General features: G+C 45.4%; 1 protein-coding gene across 1 annotated transcript in view; it reads right to left on the reverse strand.

Annotated features, from left to right (window-relative positions):
- PEX14 (peroxisomal biogenesis factor 14) overlaps positions 1-26,502 on the reverse strand; it is a 249,503-nt gene that overhangs the window by 110,146 nt on the left and 112,855 nt on the right. The window contains exon 3 of the mRNA XM_077457989.1: positions 10,785-10,869. Coding sequence (XP_077314115.1) covers positions 10,785-10,869 — 85 coding nt within the window. The remainder of the gene's footprint in view (positions 1-10,784; positions 10,870-26,502) is intronic.

Raw genomic sequence — 26,502 nt, forward strand, 5'->3', positions numbered from 1 at the left:
CCTTCCTGTCCGTGGGATCCTTGAATGCAGGAGTCCCCTCAACCGGGATTGTGGTTACTTTATTTAACCTAGATACTGGGGGTCCACGACCGGAGGCACCGACCATTTTTGAGAAGGCTTTCCTCAAAGGGGTAATGTACCACCAAGTTTTTGGGGACCAAAAAGGTCCGTTGCGGGCAACCCCATTCCCTGTAGATGAATTTGTCAAAATAAGTCAAATACGGGAATACCTTAGGTGAATGTGCTGGCTTGGGGGACCCAAAAGGGACCGGTACATCAGCAGAGGAATCCGCTGGCTCCTGAATCTTCAGGGTATCACGCACAGCTGTGATAAGTGCTCCAACAAGCACCTTGTCGTGCCCGGACCCGGACAGGGAATCATCCTCACTGTCCGAACAGTCCTGGTCAGCCATGTCTGGAAGGTCAGAGCAGGGGTCTCCAGCTGCAGCAGGGCCCAAATCTGCATCAGAGCTCTCCCCAGAGGACGGGGGGGGGGGGGGGCAGGGGCCCCTTACGTGCACATTTCTTGCCACGTGCTGCCTCTATCTTCGCAACATAGGAGTCAAGGACCGCCGCCAGGGTGTTCATACGCACCGCCCTAACTGCAGGTGACCCGGTTGCTATAGCCTGGATTTCGGGGGAAGAAACACCAATTTCTGAAGCCATGCTGACCCTAGCCTGTCTGCCACCTGCAAGGGGACTTAGGACAGTGAAGGTCCCAACCTCCTGCTGCCGCCACGTTGGGGGGGTGGGGTGGGGGGTTACTTAGCGCTAGACTCACCACCCTGGGACGTTCTGCGATAGCCACAGCAGTGCCTGTAGTCCCTAGGAGGCTCCCAGTTGCAGAGAGGAAAAAACTGTCAGCAGCAGCAGCTCCAACCACCGGTGCAACGATCTGCAGAGCAGCTTCAGTGTTCAGCACACACAGTGGATACAGGAAGCAGCAAGTGAAAGCACATGTAATGCTGCCACAGGAGGACAGCGGTGAAAAAAGCGATCAGGCTTTAATAAAATGGCCGCCAATGTAATCAATAGGAATCCTAAAGAAAATGGCTGCTGAAGCTCACCAGGGGAATTTATAGCTTTCCCAAATCCAAGATGGCCACCGGAACGGCACCATGCGGTGACAGAGCAAAAAATAAAAAATGTGCTGCCTGCTAACAGTCAGAACAACCTCCATAAACTTGTTTTGGGACCCCCAGACCTGGACCAGGACTAACGCCAGCCGCACAGACCCCCACAGGTGAGAAACGACACACACACACACACACCGCCTGCAGTGCATGCAGACACCCCCCTCAGAGGTGGGAAAGAGGGGTGATAGGGACTTGGGAGAGAAGATAGGGAGGTGAGGTGGCCCCCGAATCGACCCACCAGGGAATGCCCAGCTGCTCGCCCCACCGAAGCAGGGAGAGCCGTACTTACTAGTCCTGAAGAGCTGGGAGACATTCCATCACAGACCTACTCTTGCGCAGTTACAGGGTAGCTGTCGGCCTCGGTATACCGTGATCCAGACATCAGTAGACCGGTCATATGTATACCCCGGAGCATTGAAGCTCACCGACCACCTCTGGAGCTGAGGCATGTCGTGGCCGGCCGAGCCTTAGCTGTGGCCTGCTCACGCTCGATGGCCAGACTGGGGAGACTACAAGGATATCATTAACCAGCCTGTCACCCAGGCAGTTGATAGAAGATCTTTCATCTTGCGCAAAAAGCAGCAAACCTGCAGCAAAAATATGGACCAAGAGGCCCGCAGGGTTTGCTAGGTCATTCTCCTTGCTAGGCAAAATAAAAACTGAAGCTGAAGCTGCTGGGAGCAGGAGGAGGGTTGATAGCATGGGGCCCGACCCCCGGGGCGGGATTAAAGTTCTGTGTATTGTGTAACAATTTTGCCTAGTTTCTCCTAATGGCAGGCTATACAACCCATTTAGTTACAGAGAGGAGCTGTGTCGGTCGGTGAAATTAAGAGAAATGAATATCTCCTAAATGTGCACTGTTTAGGAGCTATTTGCCCTGCATGCAGCCAGTGACATCATTGGCGCATGCACTCCGAAGGTCCGGCACACCTTGCTGGAACTTCAGAGCTTCCTGCCGCAACCGAAGGCTCCCGGCGCGCATGTGCAGGAGTGACGTCATTGCGGCTTTGGACCAATCACAGCACTGAAGCTTGCGAACCCAGAAGTCAGGGGGAACATGTAAGCCCTTACAGTGATGATTTCACAGCGCTGGAGGGCTTCCTTCCAAGGCGAGCATTTCATAATGTGTTAGTATGTGATGCGGGGCCAGATCAGGGCTCCATGTCTGAACGCACACAAGGATCTGTACCTCGGCTTGGGTGCCACAGCAAGGAGTTTGCTGTGGGGGCACTCAATAGGAGGGAGGGGCCAGGAGCAGCAAAGAGGGACCTGAGAAGAGAAGGATCAGGGCCACTCTGTGCAAAGCCAACTGCACAGAGGAAGTATGACTTTTTTTTTTTAAATAACAAAGGAGACTTTACACTAACTTTAAGTTTTGTTTTACTGCTGCCTATACTTATCATGCAATTTTGAACTGGAGTGCATAACCCTGTTACTTGTGTCAGAGTCCCTGCAGAGTCACTGGTTGGATTGTATGGATGTATTAAGGTGAAAAAACACAAGGGTTTACAACCCCTTTAAGTCTAGTTGGATGAAGCCGGAATTCCACTTTAAATAATCACAGAACACATCTGATTGCTTGCTTTGTGACAATGCCCAAAGTGTTACGTAAAAGGTGGTAATATCAAAGGCATAGATTTTTCTACTAGGCCATCGCATTGTACAGATAACGTGATCAGACAGTTACATCGTAAATAGGTATGACGGTGTGAAAGCCAAGAAAAATCTATCTTATCGTCTTTTTTTTTTTTTTTTTTTTTTTACCTTCCCTCTATGAGCTTTAAATGAGAGTTAATGAGGAAAAAAAGACTGTAATGTGCCCACAGCGATACTCCGTATAGATCACGCTACGACTTGAGCCACTCAATGTACGCTTACATTAAAGCACACGGTGAAGCCAGATCAATTGCTTGCTAATTAGACCAATCGTAGGAAGACTTTCCCTGACCCCCGAGCATGACTGCTTTGTGACCTTACGGTGATTTTCCAGCTCGCTCCCTCAATCTGTACCGTACGGCCGGCAGCGTCTGACATTTATCCAGTGTCTGCGAGGGCGACTTTGTCACTAATTGATGAGGGTCTGATCAACGGAATCTCGAGGTTTCCATTCATGACAAAGAGGTGTTTAATTACAAGAAGAGAGCAGACAGAGCATGTCAGAACTGGAGTGAAAATATCAAAAAAAAAAAAAAAAAAAAAAAAAAAAGAAAAAACAATTTTACATTTCTTCTGCAATCTATAGAAAAAAATAATTTAAAGTGAAGGATGATTAAAAAATTTTATGGGACGCACAACTTTCTCACGTTCTTAGTTGTAGGCAGACAGCCAAAACATTTGCATTTCTGTCCATACAAGTTTCTGAAAGTTACACAGCCCTGCCACACAGCATAGCCCTGGCTGACAGGGTAGGAGGCCTGATTTCTCTCTATGCCGCGGCACGGTTGGGTTCACACCTGCAGGCGCGACCAAGTGTGAGCGCATTCCCACTCGTCACCTGTAGGGCAGCTCATTCATTTCAATACGAGTGCAATAAAAGCGTAAAAAGAATTCCCCGTTTCCAAAAATGAGCCACAACAAAAACGCATCGTACTGGGGGTACCACGCAGCTTGGCATGCAGGAAAATGCCAGCATTTGCGCAGGGTTGTACTTAATTAACCACTTGCCAACTGCTGCATGTACATATACGTTGGCAGAATGGCATGGCTGGGCAAATGGGCGTACCTGTATGTCCCTTTTGAATTTGCCGCCGCCGGCGCGCATGCGACCCTGCTGCGAGCTCCACGAGTAGGATTGCGGGTCCCGCGGACTCTATGTCCGCGGGGATACCCAAGATCGTCTCACACAGAGGAAGAACGGGGAAATGCTAATGTAAACAAGCATTTCCCTGTTCTGCCTAATGACACTGTCACCGATCATAGCTCCCTGTAATCGGGAGCGGTGACCAGTGATGTGTCACGCGTAGCCACGCCCCCTAACAGTTAGAATCACTCCCTAGGACACGCTTAACCCCTTCCTAACCAGCTAGTGGTTAACTCTTCACTGCCAGTGTCACTTTTTAGCTCATGTGTTCTGCAGTACTGACCAGCTCCTTCTTGTTCTTTTTTCTCGCTCAGTGTGCTGCTGTACAAGAACTACAAGAGGCCAAGGCCTGGTTCACACCTATACCTTTTTTTAGTGCATTTTGATTTTCTTTAAACACACTACAGGCCATTTAGCAGCATCTGTGCATTTTATGGAAAGGACCAGGGATTTTTTTCTGGTTTTTAGTTCCATAGACTTCAATGGATCAAAAACGTGTATTGAAAAAACGGAGAATGCAACTGGAATATGCAAACTGCAACCTGCATAGGTGTGAACCAAGCCCTAAAACCAAGTCAAGTAACCCTACTTTTAACCCCTTCATGCCTAAGCCTTTTTCTGACACTTGTTGCTAAAATCAATATTTTTTTTGCTAGAAAATTGCTTAGAACCCCCAAACATATATATACACACACACACACACACACACACACACACACACACACACACACACTTTTTTTATTTTTTTTGCAGAGACCCTAGAGAATAAAATGGCGATTGTTGCAATATTCTATGTCACACTGCATTTGCGCAGCGGTCTTTCAAATGCCATTTATTTTGGAAGAAATACACTTAAATTAATAAAAAAACGAATTAAAGTTAGCCCAATTTTTAGTATCATATGAATGACGTTATGCCAAGTAAATAGATACCCAACACATCATGCTTAAAAATTCCGCACACTGGAATGGCGACAAACTACGGTACTTAAAAAGCGACGCTTTAAAAATGTCTACATGTTACCTGTTTAGAGTTGCAGAGGAGGTCTAATGCTAGAAATATTGCTCTCCCTCTAACGATTACGGGGATATCTCATATGTGTGGTTTGAACAGTGTTTACATTTGCGGGCGCGGCTTACGTATGTGTTCACTTCTGCGCACGAGCACAGAGTGATGTCCCATTAATCCAAGACCCGATCGAAGCCGATTCCAGCTTTGTTTAGGTCCCCGGCTAGCCGGCTGGTTGCTTGGACCTCTCGGCGGGAGGGGAGAGCCCAGGTGAGCCACGGAGGGCAGCGCGGGGTGGGGGTGGGGGGGACGTGTTCAGTTTTAAAGTGAAACCCTTGCCGCTCTTCTACCTGCTAAATGATTTGTAAATGTATTCAGCCAACCTTGTGATCCAGAATTGCTTGCTACATAGATGGCATAAATAAATTGATAGATAGCATAGTCTGGTTGGTGATCACTCATTTTTCATATTCAGTAAGTGCCGGTTCACACTGCTGCGTGCTGCAAAATCGCATGTGATTCGCACCGCAGTGCAGTGCAAATCACATGCGATGCGATTTCAGCCATACAGATAGTAAGACTAAACTTGCACAAGACCCTTTTTTTTGGTCCGCACCAGAATTGGATCGTATGGATGTTCACACCTATGCGATCCGATTCATGTCCGAACTGAAAGTTCGCAGTGTGATACGCAAGCTGAAATGGGGGTGTCATTAACAATGTATTGACACTCCCCGCGGTTCGCATATAGCAGTGTGAACTGCTGTGCGAGTCGGGTGCGATGCGGGAACCCGCAGTCGATTCACAGGGTCTCTGCACAGCACAAGTGTGAACCGCCACTAAAGCAACACAGCTGCTCGCTGGATAAAGAAGGAGCATTACTGCACTAATGTGGTCATTAATGTACTTAAGTTGCTCCTGCTAGCAAGCTTCCAGTATTAGACGGAGAACAAGGTGCAATAAACTGAGCCTGATAAGCCAACAAAACAATCCCTCCTTCTTCCAGTCGGAGTCCTGCTGCGCAGGTAACTACAGGGAGCCAATTCAGAAAACGAATCAATGACAGTGACAGGAATAAAAGGCATCCTCTGTATAACCATGTGTATATAGTACTGCCCTGAGGCATAATGTCTAAAGCCTGGAACGTACGATGAGAATATCGGATGAATGATCGTCCATCCTTTGCATGCTAGGCTCATATGGAAAATGAAGAGGTTACTCAACTTACGAAAATCCTCGTAGCACAGAATACAACTTTGTGGTGTCTTGTGTTATATTGTGTTGTAATGCATTTTTTCATTTCTGAGCACGCACGGTCTTGCTCTTATGATTTTTTTTTTTTCTCAGAAGAATACAGTAATGATTAAGTGGAAATCATTTGTTCTGGTATTGTACGAGGAAAAAAATTGTTTGTCCCTTCTGATAATTTCAGATGAACGTTATCAGCTCTTGAAAGCTGTGTACTAACGATCTGATTATTGTACGATTGCTTGGAAAGCTGTATTTTTCACCCGATTTTCTGATCATGTGTACTAGGCATTAGAAGGTATGAGTGCGTCCTCATGAACTTACCAGAATTCAGATATCCAGCTTGCCCCAATAACAGCAGGGGAATCCCTCCCGCGGAGCTGTATTCTGAAAGGGTTCCAGCCTGCTGAATACAATGATCACGACTTGCGGCTATAGCCATTGGCAGTGATCAAACAGAAAAAAAGAGAACACTGAAGTGGATCGATAGATTGACTTCAGTACAACCAGCCTGCCTATACATAGATAAAAACTCAGCAGCTTCCTGCTGAACTGGCTAAATTTCAATCCATCTATGGGTGGCTTAAAAAACACTTCCAAATCGACAGGCAAAAGAGAAGACAGTTAAGCAAACAATGTCTAGGTTGAGCACCATCTACAGAGGCTTCAAATGACTATATTATTTGGAGGTCAGGACCAAACAGTGATGGTTGCTAGTGAAAGACATACTGATGGAATCCAAGGGAACCGCCAGGAAACTTTTCTATTCAGTCACTTTCCTATTGTGCACAATAGAGGCTTAGGTGGGCCACAGACCGTTCGAATCTTGGCCGGTTCAGCAGGAACCAACCGAGATTTGAACCACGTATGGGCAGGCTGAATGGAACAAGTTGATTGAGTACAACCAGCCTGCAGGATTTTACATGCAATTACATATGTAGTGGCTGGTATAGAAATAATCAAAATTTAAAAAGATGGAGCGCTACAAACTCAGCTAGGGCGATATGGAAATAGTTCCAAGCTCCAGGTGTGCCAGTAGGCAAAGTAATTTACTGCTGAGACCAGACCAGGATTTAGGGGTTTTGGTCTGTATCAGTGTGGAAAGCCAGCTGTAGAGAGCAGAAGCGACTTTGTGGATATGGGATCGAGAGAGAGAGAGAGAGAGAGAGAGAGAGAGAGAGGAGCGGCGCCACTCTGAGTGCAGTATGTCAGTTAAAATACAATGTTTAATAAAAGCAAGATCCACTCACATTATATTGGTGAGATATAATGTGCATGGCATGAGTAGCTTGGGCTCCTGTAGTCCATCAGTTCCCGGCAGCTCCAGTGGTTCCCGAGGCTGAAGGCGGTCACACAACAAGCACGTCAGCGGTGATGGACGGGAGGCGTGGTCGAGCTCGCGCTCTGAGCATGCATGCTCCTTCATCAGGCATATCAATATGCCCGCAGAGGGAGCAGGCATGCTCCAAACGCGAGCTGGACCACGCCTCCCGTCCATCACCGCTGACGTGCTTGTTGTGCAACTGTCTTCAGCCTCAGGAACCACCGGGAACTGCTGACCACCACCACTGCCCAGCTGGACTACAGGAGCCCAAGCTACTTATGCCATGCACATCATATCTCACCAAAATGTGATTGGATCTTACTTTTATTAAACATTGAATTTTTAACTGACATACTGCACTCAGAGTGGCACCGCTCCTCCCTCTCTATAGCAATAATCACTGTGTTCTCCCGGCAGGCATGGCTTCCCCACACCCGCCTGCGGAAAGAATACAATGTATCGGCAGGAGGGATACCCCTGTCAATGCTGACTGTGTTGATGGAGGAAATCAAGTGCATTTCCTTCCTGCAACCCATGGTTGCAGAAAAGAAATTTGCACCGTGTATGGCCTGCCCAGATATGGATAGCTTCAGTCCCAAGAAAACTTCAACGTCTTCTAAAAAAAAATGCAAGCATATGGCATAGATAAGACCGCCTTTGTACAGCACACCAAGCCAGATAAAGTGCAATGGGGAACACAGTATTCCTCACTGATCATGATGGGTAGGAAAAATATTCTTAGGCTGCATTCACACCTCAACATATCGTTTTCAGGCGGAAAGTCACACGATTTTGTACAGGTCAAAAAAGGTCACCAATGTAAAAAGCAGAAAACCGCCTGTAATCTGCCTAAAAAGAAGCTTGTGTACTTTTGTGAGCTTCGGGTGTTTTGCTTTAGGCGACAGAATGCTCAGATGTGAACAGGGGCCATTTAAATAAATGGGATTTTGCTTGTTGGGCATTTTGGAACTTTTGAGACGAGCGTTTTACGAGCTGAAAAAGCTCAGGTGTGAAAGCAGTCTTAGGAAGACATCCCTGGCAATGCAAATTTATACAGGTAATAAACAGGGAAACAAAAGGGTTATTAACCACTTCAGCCCCCGAGCATTTGGCTGGCCAAAGACCAGAGCACTTTTTGCGATTCGGCACTGTGTCGCTTTAACTGACAATTGTGCGGTCGTGCGACGTGGCTCCCCAAACAAAATTGACATTCTTTTTTCCCCACAGATAGAGCTTTCTTTTGGTGGTATTTGGTCCCCTCTGCAGTTTATTTTTTGCGCTATAAACCAAAAAAGAGCGACAATTTTGAAAAAAAAAAAAAAAAGCACATTATTTTGAACTTTTTGGTATAATAAATATCCCCAAAAAATCTATAAAAAAAAAAAAAAACGCAGTTTAGGCCGATACGTATTCTTCTACATATTGTTGGTAAAAAAAAAAAAACAAAAAAAAAAAAAACAAACACACAATAAGTGGTTATTGATTGGTTTGCACAAAAGTTATAGCGTCTACAAAAGCTCTATGGCATTTTTATTAATATTTTTTTTTCTACTAGTAATGGTGGCAATCATTTTTATCATGACTGCTACATTATGGTGGACACAGAAACTTTTGGCGCTGTTTTGGGACCATTCACATTTATACAGCAATCAGTGCAATTAAAAATGCACTGATTACTGTGTAAATGTGACTGGCAGTGAAGGGGTTAACCAGGAGGGGAGGCTGCATGGGGTTAAGTGTGTCCTAGGGAGTGATTCTAACTGTGGGGGGAGGGGCTGTGTGTGACAACACTGATCACCGCCCCAGATTACAGGGAGCTGTGATTAGTGACAATGTCATTAGGCAGAATGGGGAGATGCTTGTTTACATTAGCATTTCTCCGTTCTTCCTTACTGTGAGACGATTGCGGGTATCCCCGTGGAATAGAGTCCGTGGGACCCACAGTCATACTCACAGAGCCTGCGGCAGGTACGCACTCGTGCGCCTGCTATCCAAGCCTCGCGAGATCACGTACAATAACATGATTCCACGCAGCGCAGTAAAACTGCGGCGGCTGGTCCACAAGCGGTTAAATACAAAGGACTCTCCTTCAAAACACAAGCAAATCAGGGATAGGGAAATCAATATAAAGTTTAGGAGATAGTCATTATATATGCCACCAAGGAGCCAGAGGACATAAAAATCCCATGCTTCTCTTTATGGTAAAATCGACTAATAAACATCCCGCCCCCCCCCCCCCCCCCCCCCCCCCCCCGGAGAACACAATAGCCCAGTGGGAGGATTTTCCCCATCAAAACGAACTGTGTTGCTGAGGGAATCAAGCGATTTTCTTTTTTTGCAACCCGTGGTTGCAAGAAAGAAAATCACTCAGTCTATGGCCCGGCTTTAAACAGGGCACTCCAGGCCAATTGTTCTTGAAGAAATAATCTACTAGACTGCTTTTGGCCTGCTTTGATTTCTGCTACACCCCATGAGATAGCCCTATGACACCCTATTACTTGTTCAGATGATAGCCTGGTTCTAGGCATCAGCTATAATTTTGTATGCGCACTGGAAATCAGGAAAAACTAAAACATCCATATTTCTCCACACCAACCAGATTTCTGAAAGGATCAGAAGGTTCAAAGAGATGCCAACTGGCTGCAATCAGCGAGGGCACCGTTTTTCTGCAAGAGTTTCGTGAATTAATAAGCCCATTATTACAACATTTTTACAAAGACGACTAACTGGCAAATGCCGCTCATTACCTCCTTTTCCCCTGTACCGCTAAGTGTGAATCATTTCCCATCAGGGGGTCCTAGGCTACCCATGGAGCAGCAGTGTAAACACACACCACTCGTAGCAATAACAGCACTCTATGAAGAGGATTGTGCCTACATTAACCAACGTGTCCCTAACGGCCGAGACCAAAACAGCATACCTCCCAACTTTTTGAGATGGGAATGAGGGACCCATATTAGCAAAAGTATGCAGGCATAGGACACAACCCTTGCTGCGCCCCCCTTAAAGGAGAACTGTACAAAAAAAAAAAAAGATTGGTTAAACCCACAAGTGCTTTTTTTTACCACTACTATTCCTTTATATTGGCTTTTGGAATTTACAAATGCAGCAATTTAGGAATCAGATGAAAGGTTTAGCTTTGGAAAACACTTTTTGATATATAAAATATAAACTATAAACTATATAGATCAGACCAAAATGAGGAGGAATGAGGGACACTGTTCCAAATCAGGGACAGTTGGGAGCTATAAAACCGGGCAATTCGTACCTTTTCTCTTTAAAAAGTCCTTCCGGGTGGCAACGGGGCTCTGGCGCACTCGGGCGTTCTGCAAAAACTTCACTGCAGTCGCAATCTGCAAAAACAGAGGTTAGCATCTGTCAGAATCATTAAACACACAAGTAACATTTCTTACAAGTAGAAGTGCAAATCCATTTTATTTTCTAAATATTTCATTACATTTTACTTCTCTTACTTTTGTAACTAAACTTGTGCCTCCATCACCAAGTTCTACGACTTTCTGGAGGACCCATGGAGCGATCAAACAAGCGCTTTGTAGATTCAAAAAAGGGTAAAACCATTCTGAATAAAGTTATTCCAGCTGTGGGTAGGTCCATCTACGGATCCTGTCTAAATTGGCCCTGGTATGTATGAATGTGCGTTGGGGACCTTAGATTGTAACCTCCTTGACGGCAGCGACTGATGTGAATGTACAATGTATATGTAAATTGCTGCATAAATTTACGACGGTATACAAGTCCCTGAAATAATAATAATAATGTGCTAGTATGTGGTGCATAGTAGCACATTATGCCTTTACCGGTGATTTAAAACTGCTTTTACATACCAGCATGTCTTTAGGATTGTGGGAGGAAACCCACACAGGCACAGGGAGAACATGGAAATTCCAGGCAGGTAGTACCATTGGTTTTGAATCAAAAAATGTAAAAAAAATTCCATATTACCAAAAAATAAAAATAAAATTTTAAAAAACGAAAGAGAAAGAAATGAAAATAATTTTTTTTTTTTTTTTTTATTTCTTTCTCTATAATTTTTTTTTTTTTGCCAATATGGAACTCTTTTACATTTTTTGATTCAAAATTGCATGGGGAAATTTTTCCTCTTGATGAGAGCAAAATACACCTTTTTTCACCATTCACAGGACCGACTGCTTTGCCCCCGTGTTTCTCCAGGGTTCTTCCCATCTGCCCGCCTGTGCTGGGGTTGGGAGGTGTTGATCAACATCCCACGGCTATTTCGGCCCTTTCTGTTGGGGCGACTACACTAGGAGTTTCTTAAAAGTAAAGTAACCATCGGCTATATCCATCCTGTCTTCTTGTTTTGTTTTTAATTACAAGTTTCATGGAATGCTTATCCAATACATCATTCTGAATATGTAAGTGCATACACAAAAATATCAATATGCATACAATATATGTATCTGTGTAGGTTTTGTATCCTTCTAATATATACTATTCTATCTTTTTTTTTTTTTTTATAGAACTGTTTTATGCTTTATACCTACGCCTGAAGGAGGAGAACAAGACTCTACGAAACGCGTAGAGTGTTCTAAGCAACTATTGTGTATATAGATTACTAGTGTGTTTATGCATTCCTTTTTTTTTTTATACAGTTTTCTTATAATACTATTTTCAATAAACTTTTCTTTATACTTTATATATCTGATACTTGTTGTACGTGCCTAAAAAGTCCACCACTAGGGGTGCTCCATTTCTTGCTATATAGTAAATGGTGCACGTTTAGGAGATATTTAGAGTACCTACAGGTATTGGCTCCTCTAAATTGGCCCTACTATCTGTATGTATGGAAGTGAGTTAGGGACCTTGGATTGTAAGCTCCTTGAGGGCAGGCACAGATGTAAATATACAATATATATATATATATATATATATATATATATATATATATATATATATATGCGCACACACAAAGCACTACTATACACGTGCATAACAAAAAAAAATGTGGTTGATTCGTTCAATTAGTAATTTTTCTAATTTACTGGGAGTTTTTTTTTTATTCAAAAACGTTCTAAAATCGATAAATGTAAAAAAAAAAAAAAAAAAAAAAAAAAATAAAATCGGTCGATTCCAATGTGGCAAAGTGAAGAAAAGAAAAATCTTCAACAAAATGATTACAATGACTCTTTAAATCACCTTTGGCTTAACTAAAACAGCAATTAATTCCAAATGGTACTCTAATAACACACACAGGCTTTGATGTTAGGAATATATGTGTACAATTAGAATTCGACTGAAGTTCGATGTAAAATTTGATTCGAATTTCAGTCTGATTTTCCGAAATTCGGACGAACTTAATTTCGTTATTCGGAGCATTTGGTAAAATTTGTTTATATTGTAATTTGGGTATTCGGATATATCTGAATCACGAAAATGTGTCCCAATATTAATTCAGAACAAAACGAACCGCACCTGCCTATCAAGTGCCTGTATTAAATAAATAAGTTAAAGTATTATCCACAATCCCTCATGGAGAATGGTGACTGCCACGTAGGTCAACAGGGCATCTTTTCCACACAAGAAATGTTGAAATAAAGCCAACCACCGACATCAAACAACATTTTAACCATACCCCATACCTAAATAAAAAAAAATAAAAAAAAATAAAGTTTTGGCTGGAGTTTTACTTTAAACAGCAACCCCAGGTAATATATAAAATACAATGAACTATTGATACCATCCTGAAAACAATACATGATCTATCTGCTATACATAGTTAGGTTGAAAAAAGACACAAGTCCATCCAGTTCAACCACAAAAAAAATAAAAAATAAAATATCATACAATCCCATATACCCAATTCTATACCCACAGTTGATCCAGCTCTAAGCTGTGCCGGAAACATTACAAGCCACCTCCACAGTGCTGGGTCCAAATAGGGGTTCCCAAGTTTAGACCAAGGCCCAATCTGGATGGACGGCCTTTATTGCTGTATTAGAAGCCTCTGAGGGGTTGGTTAAGGAATCCGAAATAAACCCCTCTCCCTCCTGCCCCGTTAAATACTTCTGAACACCCACGCGACGTTTTGGTGTTAAAGCTCGCCCTTTTGCCACGGCACACAGTATGTGTTGGGGTGGTTGTTTCTCCAGACAGAAGAAGAGGTCAATCACATTAGGGCACAGCAAAAAAAAAAAATTGCACTAGGACAAGAAAAGAGAACAAGGTACCTGCTAAAATTAGGGACCCCCCCCAAATATCTTCAAAAGTGTGTGGGGGTGGGGGGGGTTTAAGGTGGTAACACTGAACTTCCCTCTTAGGGTGAAGTTCCGCTTTAGTATACTGTCTAAATTGTTTTTATTATTCACTTTTTCATTTTCAATTTTATAGGGATTAAGTTGCAATTCTGAATAGGGACTAAAAGTTGTTAAAGCTAAAAATCGGACCTTCAGTCATTTTTTCATCTTTCCATCTATTAACTCTCCTGCCCTTGTTATTTCATCTTTCCATGAACTCTTCTGCCCTTGTTTTTTTTTTTGTTTGTTTTTTTACTTTGGATAAATATTTTATACAACTCACTTCCTGTTTCTTGTCTGGTCATTAGCCTAGGCTTAGAACATCATGAACAGCTCACTCACTCTCGTGAGAGCTTTCCAGGAAGGGAGATGGGATGAGTCATAAGATGGCCAATGAAAGCTGCAGAGCTGGAAATGTACCTCTGTGTGTCTGCGTAAATCCAGGAAGTGAACAGGCTGCAGCTTCAGCTGCCCACAGTTAAAATGGCTGCAGCCAGACTCAGTGGGTGGAGATTTCTGCAGCATATTTGGCAAGTACAGAATCACAGTATATATAAAATAATATGCAAAGTGGTTGGAGGGAAGCTTCAGAATGGCAAAGATGTTTTTATCACAAATTATGTGAGCAGACTGCAGTTCCTCTTTAAGAGTTGAGCCATTTTGGGTGCCTCACCTGAGCCAAAAACTACTAGCATGTATTTGGAGTGTGACAAGAAAGCACAAGCACACAGCAAATGCAAAATGCCATACGGATAGCATCCTGGTCAGGATTCAAACCAATGACTCCAGTGCTGCAAGGCAGACGTGCTAACCACTAAGACACTGTGCTAGGTCCGACATTGATTCTTCAGGTGACGAGGTCAGGGGTGACCTGAGCTGTGATCCTGGACCATGAACTTCCTGATTTCACTGCCTGGTCCTGAACTTATATAGCAACACGAATGCAAAGAACCTTGTAATTGGCCGTAGCCACCGCAAGCACGAGGGGTCAAGCTTTTACATCAGTGATATGCAATTAGCGGACCTCCAGCTGTTGCAAAACTACAAGTCCCATCATGCCTCTGCCTCTGGGTGTCATGTTTGTGGCTGTCAGAGTCTTGCTATGCCTCATGGGACTTGTAGTTCTGCAACAGCTGGAGGTCCACTAATTGCATATCCCTGCTTTACATGGTAGCAACTTCCAGTAACTATATACATTGCAATAGGTACACTAATTGCACGTTATTACGGTATACGCAGACACTATGCACAGGCCCAGTAGTGATGGGCATTTTTTTTAGTTACCTTGGAGAGAAAATGGTTACACTATACCTTGGCATCCACCGGCTTGCCCAGTTGTCCACCATCACACGGCCCTTGCCTTAACATCTCTTGTTTCTCTAAATACGCTAATCACGGCAAACGCAGGCACAACGGATCCATCGGACAACGCAATAAACAGGAAATTACCGCCATCCAACACAGATCCCGAGCGCTAAGTACATCAGAGCAGGTGTATGTCAAATGATTAGTTATTACACCTGTGGTGGAGCTGATTCAATTGGGAAATACGTTCAGTAATAGGTTAAAAGGTTCGGATGGGGCACATTACTCTCAAAGTGCCTGCAGTGAGGGGATGATTGAGCTAGATGTCATTAGTAATTCATTTAAGGGAAAACAGGAGAAGGAGCAAGTGACTGAAAGCAATTTAGATGTCAGGTAGAAGGAGGGGAGGCATCTTAAAAAAGCATGATAAGTGAATTTACATGCGAGCGGGAAGGAAGCCGCGAGGAGACGAAGAAGAGATGGAAAGAAGTAAGAAAGGAGAGCGGAGAATCTTAAAGCAGAACTCCAAGCAAATTAAAACACATCTGCTGAAAGCTTTAGCTATCCTTCAAATGTCAACATAATAATGTAAAACTGTGTCCAGGTTATGGCCATTCTAATACCAATAAATGACTACCAGACAATTTTTTTTTTTAAAGGACTTTTAATTTTTATTTTAGCAGGTTTTTATGTGAAGTGCTGTTTTAATGAAAAATAAAACTGCTCTGTTTTTATTATAAGTTGAATAAAGCCATTTTATCTAACATATAAACAGTATATAATATATATATATATATATATATATATATATATATATATATATATATATATATATATATATATTTTTTTTTTTTTATTATTTCTTAATAATGTAAATGTATCTGACAGTTACACTATTAAATAGATGGCATGGCAGAGGAACACTCCAACCTGAAGGCTTTCATTGTGATCAATGAAGACACCACTTTGCCATAGCAGATACGAGGATCGCACAATCAGGAACCACTCTTTCAGTGACATCCATCAATGAGAGCCCGCAGCCACACGTAGTGTCCCCCCCTTTCAAAGGGGAAGAAGTTTATTAGAGTATACCTGGCACAGAGAACCATGCTGGGAAATGTTAAAGAGGCGTTCTACTCTTTCAGAAAAAAAAATCTAAGTCAGCAGCTGCAAATACTGTAGCTGCTGACTTTGAATACGAGGACACTGACCTGTCCAGGATCCAGCGATGTCCTCACCTGAGCTTATTCTTCAGTCAGCTTCGGGGTCCTGGCGCTGGCATCTCTAGTAAGGGAAACAGGAAGCCTTGTGGTTTCACAGCCTGCTTCCTACGGCAGATGCGTGAGTCCCACTGTGCTTTCTGAACGGTTCCCGCCGTCTTCTGGGACCTGTGATGTGTCTCAGGGGACTACAGGGAAGGGGGGCGATCTGAGCCAGCGATGGAAATGGGTCAAAACCAGATACCCGCTCCCCACCAAAAAGTGCCAAATGTGGCAGTGGTAAGGGGGAGGGTACAAATAAGCAGAGCTTCCCCTTTTGAGTGGAGCTTCGCTTTAATAACAAAAGGAGTTCAAATAAGTGCTCACAGTATGAATAGCAAGCTTTTATGAAACTTTCAGCAAGTTTTGAGCAGCTTTCTCCAAGACTTCAAAAGAGAAGTATGGACTTTGTAAAAACGAATACTCTTCTAGGTGGTTACAGCATCGATCTTATGCTTCAGCTGTCCCACCACCAGCTCTGCAGGGAGAACTGAGTGATCAAACACCGCTGACCGCTCCAGTCTCCCCTTCATTCCGCAAAGAGCCGTGATGGTCAGACTCCGGTTCTTGGCTCTACCCCTCCAGTGCTCCTTAGAGTGCTGGGCTGTGGAGGGGGTGGGAGGAACTGGCTCAGGCTCTCCTGGATGGTTGAGAGGTTGAGCTAGGAGACTGTCCAGGCTTCTGAGTGGGTCCCGAGCATATGGTTGCGATTTTTTCAGAGCGTGGACCGGCTGAGTGATTTCAGCCAACAGCAGGTTAAAGACCGTTGTCGGCTGAAAATGGGTCACAGGAGTGCAGAATGAACTGCACTCCTAGGCAGCAGGAAAGAAAATGGCTCCATCTGTTGCTGAATTAAAGCGGAGTTCCAGGCTACAGTGAAAGTAGGTCTTGAACAATAGAGCATACCCCTTGTTTTTGAGTATCTTTTTTTTTCTTTGCAAAGGTCATTTTGTACCTTTTTTGTTTTTCTCCAGCTGGACTTCCATCCTACCTCGCCGCGGCAAGGAACTTAATTTCCACATTTGTGGCAGTGAAGCCTGAAGGCTTCACCGCCAGTTTCCCTTGCTTGCAATGCAGACGCTTGCACCCGAGCTGATGGACTCCCACCAGCTTTGGGTCCCTGGACAGGTAAGTGTCCTTACACTATTTGTAGCTGCTGACTTTGTTTTTTTTTTTGTTTTTTAGCGGCTGGAACTCCTCTAAGTCTACAAACAACCGTCCAAAACGTAAAGGATTGCCCGTGGAAGGACTGACATTATAAAATGGAGCAGTTTCAACAATTTGCGTAGCCCTGGCAGACTGCTGGGACGGGATTATTTGAGCAGCGATGGGTAATGTCTGATGTGAGACGATACACATTAACCCCAGACGCAGGCCGAGGTCAAAAGTTAGGACAATAGATGCAGGAAACAATTAGCAAGACGCAGGGGTTTGGACAGCTACACTGGGGACGCCGCAGAGAAGGGAAGTTATCTATATTTCAGCCTCAGGATTAAGTCAGGCACGCATGCAGGAAAGGGGGTGCGTGTAAGGAAAAAAAAAAAAAGAAAAAGAGCCTTAATGAGAGCCTTTTGGCCCCCACCGCCACGAACGCTGCGAGACATTAAGGGATGGTGCCAGCAGCCGCAGAGCAAAGTTTTAGCAAGAAATCAGGTCTGTGTCAAAACTGAAGTGACAAATTTGGTCATCGGTGGCACAAGGAAATGGCTGCACAGCGGCCGTTAATCAGAGGCAGCCATCACACACTGCTGATGCCAGCACTCAGGGAGAAAAGCAGGAGGCTAATTATGAGGCTGTATATCTCGCTAAAGACGCCTGGATCGGGCTACAGCATGCCAGCAGCGGCAGCCAGGTACGGGGGAAAGCCTGCGATATCTGCGATCTCAGGCTTTATGCAAACTAGACAACACGGCCCAGGATGGATCGGTAAGGACAGAGGTGCCGCCGCCTGGCAAGTATAAGAGAAAAAAATAAATACTTTACCGGGCATACAGCAACGTATGAAGAAAACATCCTCGGGTCAATTTTCTTTTAATCAGATGATAAATAAACTTGGATTTTGAAATTTTGTAAACAGAGCAGGAGGAAAAACATTTTTATTAATCACAATTGTCCAATCTGTTCAGAAAAAGAGGCAGAGAATGCGACATTCGCCGAATATGCTCTGCATGTTTTTCCATCCTACATGGAAGTCCCATGGGCGTGCACTCAAAAAATAGATATCGGGACTCCGGGTGGGAGGAGTGTATCCTCTTCCACCTACATGTTTCACCCGTTCTTACTGACCAGGGCTTCCTCAGGGCGTCCTGAGGAAGCCCTGGTCAGTAGGAGCGAAACATATAGTTAGGCGTTATTAGGAAATGCAGGTTGTAGGTGTTCTCAGGAGGGGTGGAGTGGGGTTTCCCCAGGGGGTTATATGGAGGAGGGCGGGAGATAAGGGAACCACCCGCTGGGTGGTTAGAGGGCATGCGCTGTATTGTTGTAAATTTCTAAGTCTAATAATAATAAACTGTTTGGTAGCCTAATGCTGCGTACACGTGATCGGAAATTCGGCCAGCAAAAGAGCGATGAGAGCTTTTGGTCGGAAAATGCGATAGTGTGTATGCTCCATCGGACATTCGGCCAGCAATAGATTGTGAGCATGTTCTCAATTTTTCGGTCAGAAAAGTTCCTATACGAAAATGCGTTTGTGTGTATGCAATTCAGACACGCAAAAGATCACGCATGCTCAGATTCAACTACAAGACGGAAGCCATTTAACTTCCCTTTTCTAGTCCCGTCATACGTCACTGCGTCCTTAGCGGTCGGAATATGGTGTGACCGTGTGTATGCAAGACAGTTTGAGCAAAATCCCCTCGGAATTCCGTCGGGAACACCATCAGAGCTTTTTCTGACCAAAATTACGATCGTGTGTACGCGGCATTAGGGGTGAAATATCTGGAGTTGCCACCTCATCCCGTTAAGCACTTGCCGACCAGCCGCCGTGGCAGGTTGGCGCGATCCCACGAACCGTCGTAGCTGTACATCAGCTCCTTTAAGCGTGATAGCAGGCACGCGCTGCACTGCGGGGGTGCCGATACTCATGATCGGCAGTCGCGATGACCACCGGCCACGAACGATCGCAGGCACGAGAGGAAGAACAGGGACGTGTGCGTGTATAAAACACACAAATCCTAGTCCTGGTCTAAGAGGAGATGCAGTTAATGGGTTCCTAATAGCTAGGAACAACGATCTGTCATCTCCTATGGTCAGTCCCCTCCGCGGACCGGTTAGAACACACAGTCAGGAAACACAGTTAACACCTTGATCGCCCCCTAGTGTTAACAACTTCCCTGCCGGTGACAGTTACACAGTAATCAGTGAATTTTTATAGCACTGATCGCTGTATAATTGTCAATCGTCCCAAAAATGTGTCAAAAGTGTCCGATCTGTCCGCCATAATGTCGCAGTCACGATAGAAAACGCAGATCACCACCATTACTAGTTAAAAAAAATAATAATAAAAATGCCATAAATCTATCTCCTATTTTGTAGACACTATAAAGTTTGCGAAAACCAATCAATATACGCTTATTGTGATTTTTATTAACAAAAAATATGTACCGTATATACTCGAGTATAGGCCGACCCGAATATAAGCCGAGGCCCCCAATTTACCCCCAAAAAAACTGGCAAACTTATTGACTCGTGTATAAGCCGAGGGTGAGACATGCCTGTCCATCCGTGTGTGTGTCCGTCCCTGTGTGTCCGTCCATCCCTGTGTGTCCGTCCATCCCTGTGTGTGTGTGTGTCCATCCATCCATCCATCCCTGTGTGTGTGTGTGTCCATCCATCCATCCATCCCTGTGTGTGTGTGTGTCCATCGATCCATCCATCCCTGTGTGTGTGTGTCTCCATCCATCCATCCATCCCTGTGTGTGTGTGTCTCCATCCATCCATCCATCCCTGTGTGTGTGTGTCTCCATCCATCCATCCATCCCTGTGTGTGTGTGTCTCCATCCATCCATCCATCCCTGTGTGTGTGTGTGTGTCTCCATCCATCCATCCCTGTGTGTGTGTGTCCGTGTGTGTGTGTGTGTGTGTCCGTGTGTGTGTGTGTGTGTGTGTGTGTGTGTGTGTGTCCAGCCTACCTGTGTCCCGAGCCTGTGTCCCGAGCCTTGCCTCCTTGCCTCCGTCCCGTGCCGTGCCTTGCCTCCTTGCCTCCGTCCCGTGCCGTGCCTTGCCTCCTTGCCTCCGTCCCGTGCCTTGCCTCCTTGCCTCCGTCCCGTGTCGTGCCTTGCCTCCGTCCCGTGCCGTGCCTTGCCTTGCCTCCGTCCCGTGCCTTGCCAGGATCGCCGCTCTTCGTCGGCGCCTCGGCGGCCATTCTAAAATTCAAAAGCCGCGCCTCCGCCTTCGCCTGTGATAGGCGGAACACTGAATTTCCCAGCAGCCTGTGTTCCGCCTATCACGGACATCGTCTCATCCTCGTACTACGGACGAGGATGAGACGATGTCCGTGATAGGCGGAACACAGGCTGCTGGGAAATTCAGTGTTCCGCCTATCACAGGCGGAGGCGGAGGCGGAGGCGCGGCTTTCGAATTGTAGTATGTCCGCCGTCTGTCTGCTCGATACGCTGATCGAGCAGTCAGACGGCGATGACTCGAGTATAAGCCGAGGGGGGCACTTTCAGCCTCAAAAAAGAGGCTGAAAATCTCGGCTTATACTCGAGTATATACGGTAAACAAATACATATCGGCCTAAACTGAGAAAAAATGAGCTTTCTTAAAAAAAAAAAAAAAAATGGGGATATTTATTATAACAAAAAAGTGCAAAATATTGTGGTTATTTTCTAAATTGTCTCTCTTTTTGTTTATAGCGCAAAAAATGAAAAATGCAGAGATGATCAAATACCACCAAAAGAAAGCTCTATTGGGGGGAAGAGGATGTCAATTTTGTCTGAGTACAGCATCACACGACCGCCCTATTGTCAGTTAAAGCGACACAGTGCCGAATCGCAAAAAATGGCCTGGTCCTTCAGCAGCCAAATCTTCCGGGGCTGAAGTGGTTAAACCCGAACATATATGAATTACACAGGTTCCGAGGCTAATTTCATACAGATAAGGCACCAATGAGTTTAATTACCACCTTAATCAGCCGCAGAACCTGTGTAATTAATATGCATTTGGTTTTAAAGGGATGAGATGGCAACCCTAGCAGTATCCTATGTGATGTTTTTGCCTGTAGTATGAATTTTTGGATGCGCCTTCCCCTATACAGGGGTTTGGCACCCACAGTAATGCCACTACTAGAGCTTTTCTTGGTGGGATTTCGATACAGCATGTGTTTTCAATAACATACACCGATCTGCCATAACATTATGACAACTGACAAGTTAAGTGAATAACATGCATTATCTTGTCGCAATGCCATCTGAAAGTCGGTAGGATATATTAGGCAGGAAGTGAACATGTTGTCCCTGAAGTTGGGGTGTTGAAAACTGAAAAAAAAAAGTTAGTTGTGTATGGAGCTGTGTAGCCGCAGACTGATCAGGGTGCCCATGCTGTCTCATGTCCACAGGCCAAAAGTGCCTAGAATGGGCATGGGGGCATTAGTATTGGACCACAGAGCAATGGGAGAAGGTGGCCTGGTGAATCACATTTTCTTTACATCATGTGACTGGCTGAGTGAGTGTGCACTTACCTAGGGAAGAGATGGCACCAGGATTCAGTGTGGAAAGAAGGTGGCACCGGGGTGCAGCGTGGGAAAGAAGGTGGCACCAGGGTGCAGCGTGGGAAAGAAGGTGGCACCAGGGTGCAGCGTGGGAAAGAAGGTGGCACCAGGGTGCAGCGTGGGAAAGAAGGTGGCACCAGGGTGCAGCGTGGGAAAGAAGGTGGCACCAGGGTGCAGCGTGGGAAAGAAGGTGGCACCAGGGTGCAGCGTGGGAAAGAAGGTGGCACCAGGGTGCAGCGTGGGAAGAAGGTGGCACCAGGGTGCAGCGTGGGAAGAAGGTGGCACCAGGGTGCAGCGTGGGAAGAAGGTGGCACCAGGGTGCAGCGTGGGAAGAAGGTGTCACCAGGGTGCAGCGTGGGAAGAAGGTGTCACCAGGGTGCAGCGTGGGAAGAAGGTGTCACCAGGGTGCAGCGTGGGAAGAAGGTGGCACCAGGGTGCAGCGTGGGACAATCTTCTGCTGAGAAACCTTGGCTTCCTGCCATTCACGTGGCTGTTACTGGACACGTACCACCTACCTAAAAAAAAAAAAACATTGTTTCTGACCAAGTACACCCCTTCATGGAAATGAGATTCCCCGATGGCAGTGGCCTCTTTCAGGAGGATAGTGTGCCCTGCCACACTGAAAGAATGGTTCAAGAATGGTTTGAGGAACACAACAAGTTTGAGATGTTGACTTGGCCTCCAAATTCTCCAGACCTCAATTCAATTGAGCATCTGTGGAATGTGCTGGAAAAACAAGTCTGCTCCATGGAGGCCCCACCTCACAACTTACAGGACTTAAAGTGATTCTAAAGGCAGAAGGTTTTTTTATGTTAATGCATTAAGATAACAAAACCTTCTGTGTGCAGCAGCTGCCCTAATACTTACATGAGCCCCATCTCCATCCAGAGATGTCCACGAGTGTCTCTGCCATCCGGGACTCTCCCTCTTGATTGGCTGAGACAAAGCAAGGAAGCCATTGGCTCCTGCTGCTGTCAATAAAAGTCAATGAGGAAATACAGGATGCGGGGTCGGGACGCGGCTCTGTGTCTTGAATGGACACACGGAGCTGTGACTCGGCTCCGGTGCCCCCATTGCAAGCTGCTTGCTGTGGGGGCACTCAGCAGAAGAGAGGAGCCAGGAGCACTGAAGAGGGGACTGAGAAGAGGAGGATCGGGGCTGCTGTGCGCAAAACCAACTGGTGAGGCAAGTATGATGTGTTTGTTATTTTTAAACAAAAAAAAACCTGAGACATTAGCATCACTCTAAAAGGAGTACTGGGCAGGGTGCTGGGTTTTTTAGGAAGGTATGTACACCACCCACGACGGCCCCTCCCCCCATCCCATGATCTGCCTGCATTGCAGAGACAAGCACAGAGACCCAGTGATGACACCGATAGCTCTAAAAATAAAGTATGTATTGACAGATGAAAGGTTCTATTTAAAAATATCATTAACATGTTGATGAGGGTGGAGGGAGGAAAACCATATAAGCAGATTAAAAACTTCAGCTTTAATTCAGTTCAGTTCACATCTTTTAATCAAACTTCTCCCTGCAGCCTCAATAATAAAGCAAATCGCATTACATAACTTTTCCTATTGGGATCTCTCAGTATGTGAGACGTCGTCCTTTTGTGAATGGGAAAGCTCAGCGATGGCCTGGAGGGGTCTCCTGTGCAGCAACAGAAGAAGAAGCCGAACGAATGGGGGGGATATAGGTGAAGGACGGCCGCTTTACTTTTTTTTTTTTTTAAATGGAGGCTGCAGGGTGAAACTTGATGAAGGCATTTGTAGTATAAATTCTGTTATCTATGCAAATCCAGCAACTGACAACCTTTCTTTTGTTGGCGCCAGTCACATGGACACTGAAAAGAGATGATGTTTTGCAAAAAAAAGACGGGTAGACTTTGGAGACTAGTAATGAGATAATGCGGGTCTCTTGGATACAGCAGTGCAGACGGGACCTCGACTCTCCATACATGGGGCAAGACTAGGCAGAAGGGATCAGTCAGCTCTGGTAAAATACCGAGCCACTAAAGTGGTTGTAAACCCTTCCAGATACCCAGTGAGGTGACTGGCCTCAGGTGATACACCGAGATGGAACAAATCCTCCTACATAAGTTGTGCCTGTTTATCTGTACTCTTCTCTTCATCAGTTCAAAATCCAGAATTTATAAAGCTTGTCTGAGATATCAGAAAACAGGGGGGCGGAGAGCCGAAGTCACACTCTGCAGAGCTCAGTGAAGAGAGCTCTAAGAGCTGATTGGAGTAAAGAGACACACACACCCCCTTCACACAACACACAGGAACAGAGCCGAGGCTGTCAATCAGCTGGAGGTCCCTCCTCCCCCGTCACCGTTTTTCTCTTGGCTTCAGGAAAACTTGTCAGAAGTGAATCATGCCGATAGAGGAAGGAGGCAGCAGACGGAAATGACACTTAGTGCTCTGGACTGAGGCAGACTGAGTACACACTATAGAGGGAGATTCTTTGTTCATGTTTCATGTCTGAGGTTTACAACCACTTTGAAGAGGAAGGGTTGGGGTGTATGCATTAAAAAAACAAAAACAAAAAAAAAAAAAAAACACATTAGCTGAGAACCATTGATTTCAATGGGTAGGAGAGGTTTAGGAGAGGTGAATACACCGCTCCTTCACTGCTCCAAAGATGCGGTTAGCAGGACTTTTTTCACTGTCCTGCCAGCGCACCGCTCCAGAGTGAATGCCCTCCGGCTTTCAGACTGGAGTGAAGGGGGCCAGATTTTTCCACACGCTACACAGGCGCTATTTTTAGCGCTGTAGCGCCTGAAAAACGCCCCAGAGTGAAAGGGGCCTTACAGCCGGTTCACATGGGGGCAACTTGTCAGGCGACTTATCTACCTGACAAGTCACGCTCCATTCTGTACAATAGAACCGTTCTAATAGAAGCGACTCAAGTCGCCCTGATTTAGAAAAAGGTTCCTGTACTACTTTGTGGGCGACTTGCATAGACTTCTATACAGAAGTTGTTTTGCAAGCCATGCTGAAGTCGCTCTTGTATGAGGCGGCTTCAGAGTCGAGCGACATTGGAGCTCCGAGTGCCGCTTCACACACAGAAGCAAAGAAGAAGGCTGGACGGCCGCACTCCTTTGCAATCTCTTTATTCAAGTGCCGGATACAAAAGGTGAACTACAGGTATCAGCTTACACGTTTCACACCAAGGTCGGGGTGCTTACTCATAGCTCACGACCGGTTCACAAATACGTGGCTTTGACCGCCGACATCCTGCGCCATTTCACTGCGGCTTGCTTGCAACTTCATCAACAGAAAGTCAATAGAGAAGTCACCATGAAGTCGCCCCAAAAGTAGTGCGGGAACCTTTTTCTAAGGTCGGTGGGACTCAATTAGATGGGTTCCATTGCTGTTAATTGGGTGCGACTTGTCACGCGACTTTGAAGTCTGACGTGGCGGCCGTGTGAAGCGGCACTTATGTTGCTGGTGACAAGTATTCGAAGGATCTGACACCTTGTATCGAAATCTCCGACTCCATGGCAAGGATCTGCAGGCAGACCCGATCACAGGTAAACATTCAGAAGGTGAAAGTCCAAATAATAGAAATGTTCTATGAGAATACGAAGAGCTCGAATAATAGGTGATCTTCAGCAGGTCAAAGGGCTTGTTTATGTGTTTTTTTTTGGATGGGGGGGGGGGGGGGGCGGGGGATTTCCTTTAAGACATACCATAAAAAAAAAAAAAAAGACACTTGTAGCGTCTCCTCCGTTGGGTTCAGTTTGCCTTCCAGCTCCCGCCGCTTGTGCAAAAAGTGATTTCTACAACAAAATGTGAGAGTGATCTAAAGATAGAAGAGGGAGGCGGTGCGGATCACGTATCGGAGGGGCCATATAAATGGACAGAAATAGAGTTGGGGACGGGGTGATCTGTACCAAGCCAAGCTGGCCGTCCATTCCAAACCGTATTCCACACAAATCAGTCAACAGCTTTAGATTTTTAATCAGTAAATTGTAACATAGCCTGGGGGGGGCTCAGTTTTGGTTCAAGTGACTGTTCTAGAAAGGTGGGGGGTATATAGTAGCTATAGTACAACACACACGTGAGATATACACTATATCACCAAAAGTATTGGGACGCCTGCCTTTACACCCACTGGAACTTTATTGGCATCCCAGTCTTAGTCCGTAGTGTTCAATATTGAGTTGGCCCACCCTTCGCAGCTATAACAGCTTCAACTCTTCTGGGAAGGCTGTCCACAAGGTTTAGGAGTGTGTCTATGGGAATGTTTGACCATTCTTCCAGAAGAGCATTTGTGGAGGTCAGGCAATGATGTTGGATGAGAAGGTCTGGCTCGCAGTCTCTGCTCTAATTTATCCCAAAGGTGTTGAGGTCAGGACTCAGTGCAGGCCAGTCAAGTTCCTCCACCCCAAACTCGCTCATCCATGTCTTTATGGACCTTGCTTTGTGCACTGGT

The sequence above is a fragment of the Lithobates pipiens genome, unplaced genomic scaffold, assembly GCF_037356315.1.
Source record: "Lithobates pipiens isolate NorthernLeopardFrog02 unplaced genomic scaffold, aLitPip1_a1.2 Scaffold_27, whole genome shotgun sequence".
In the NCBI taxonomy this organism is placed as follows: domain Eukaryota; kingdom Metazoa; phylum Chordata; class Amphibia; order Anura; family Ranidae; genus Lithobates; species Lithobates pipiens.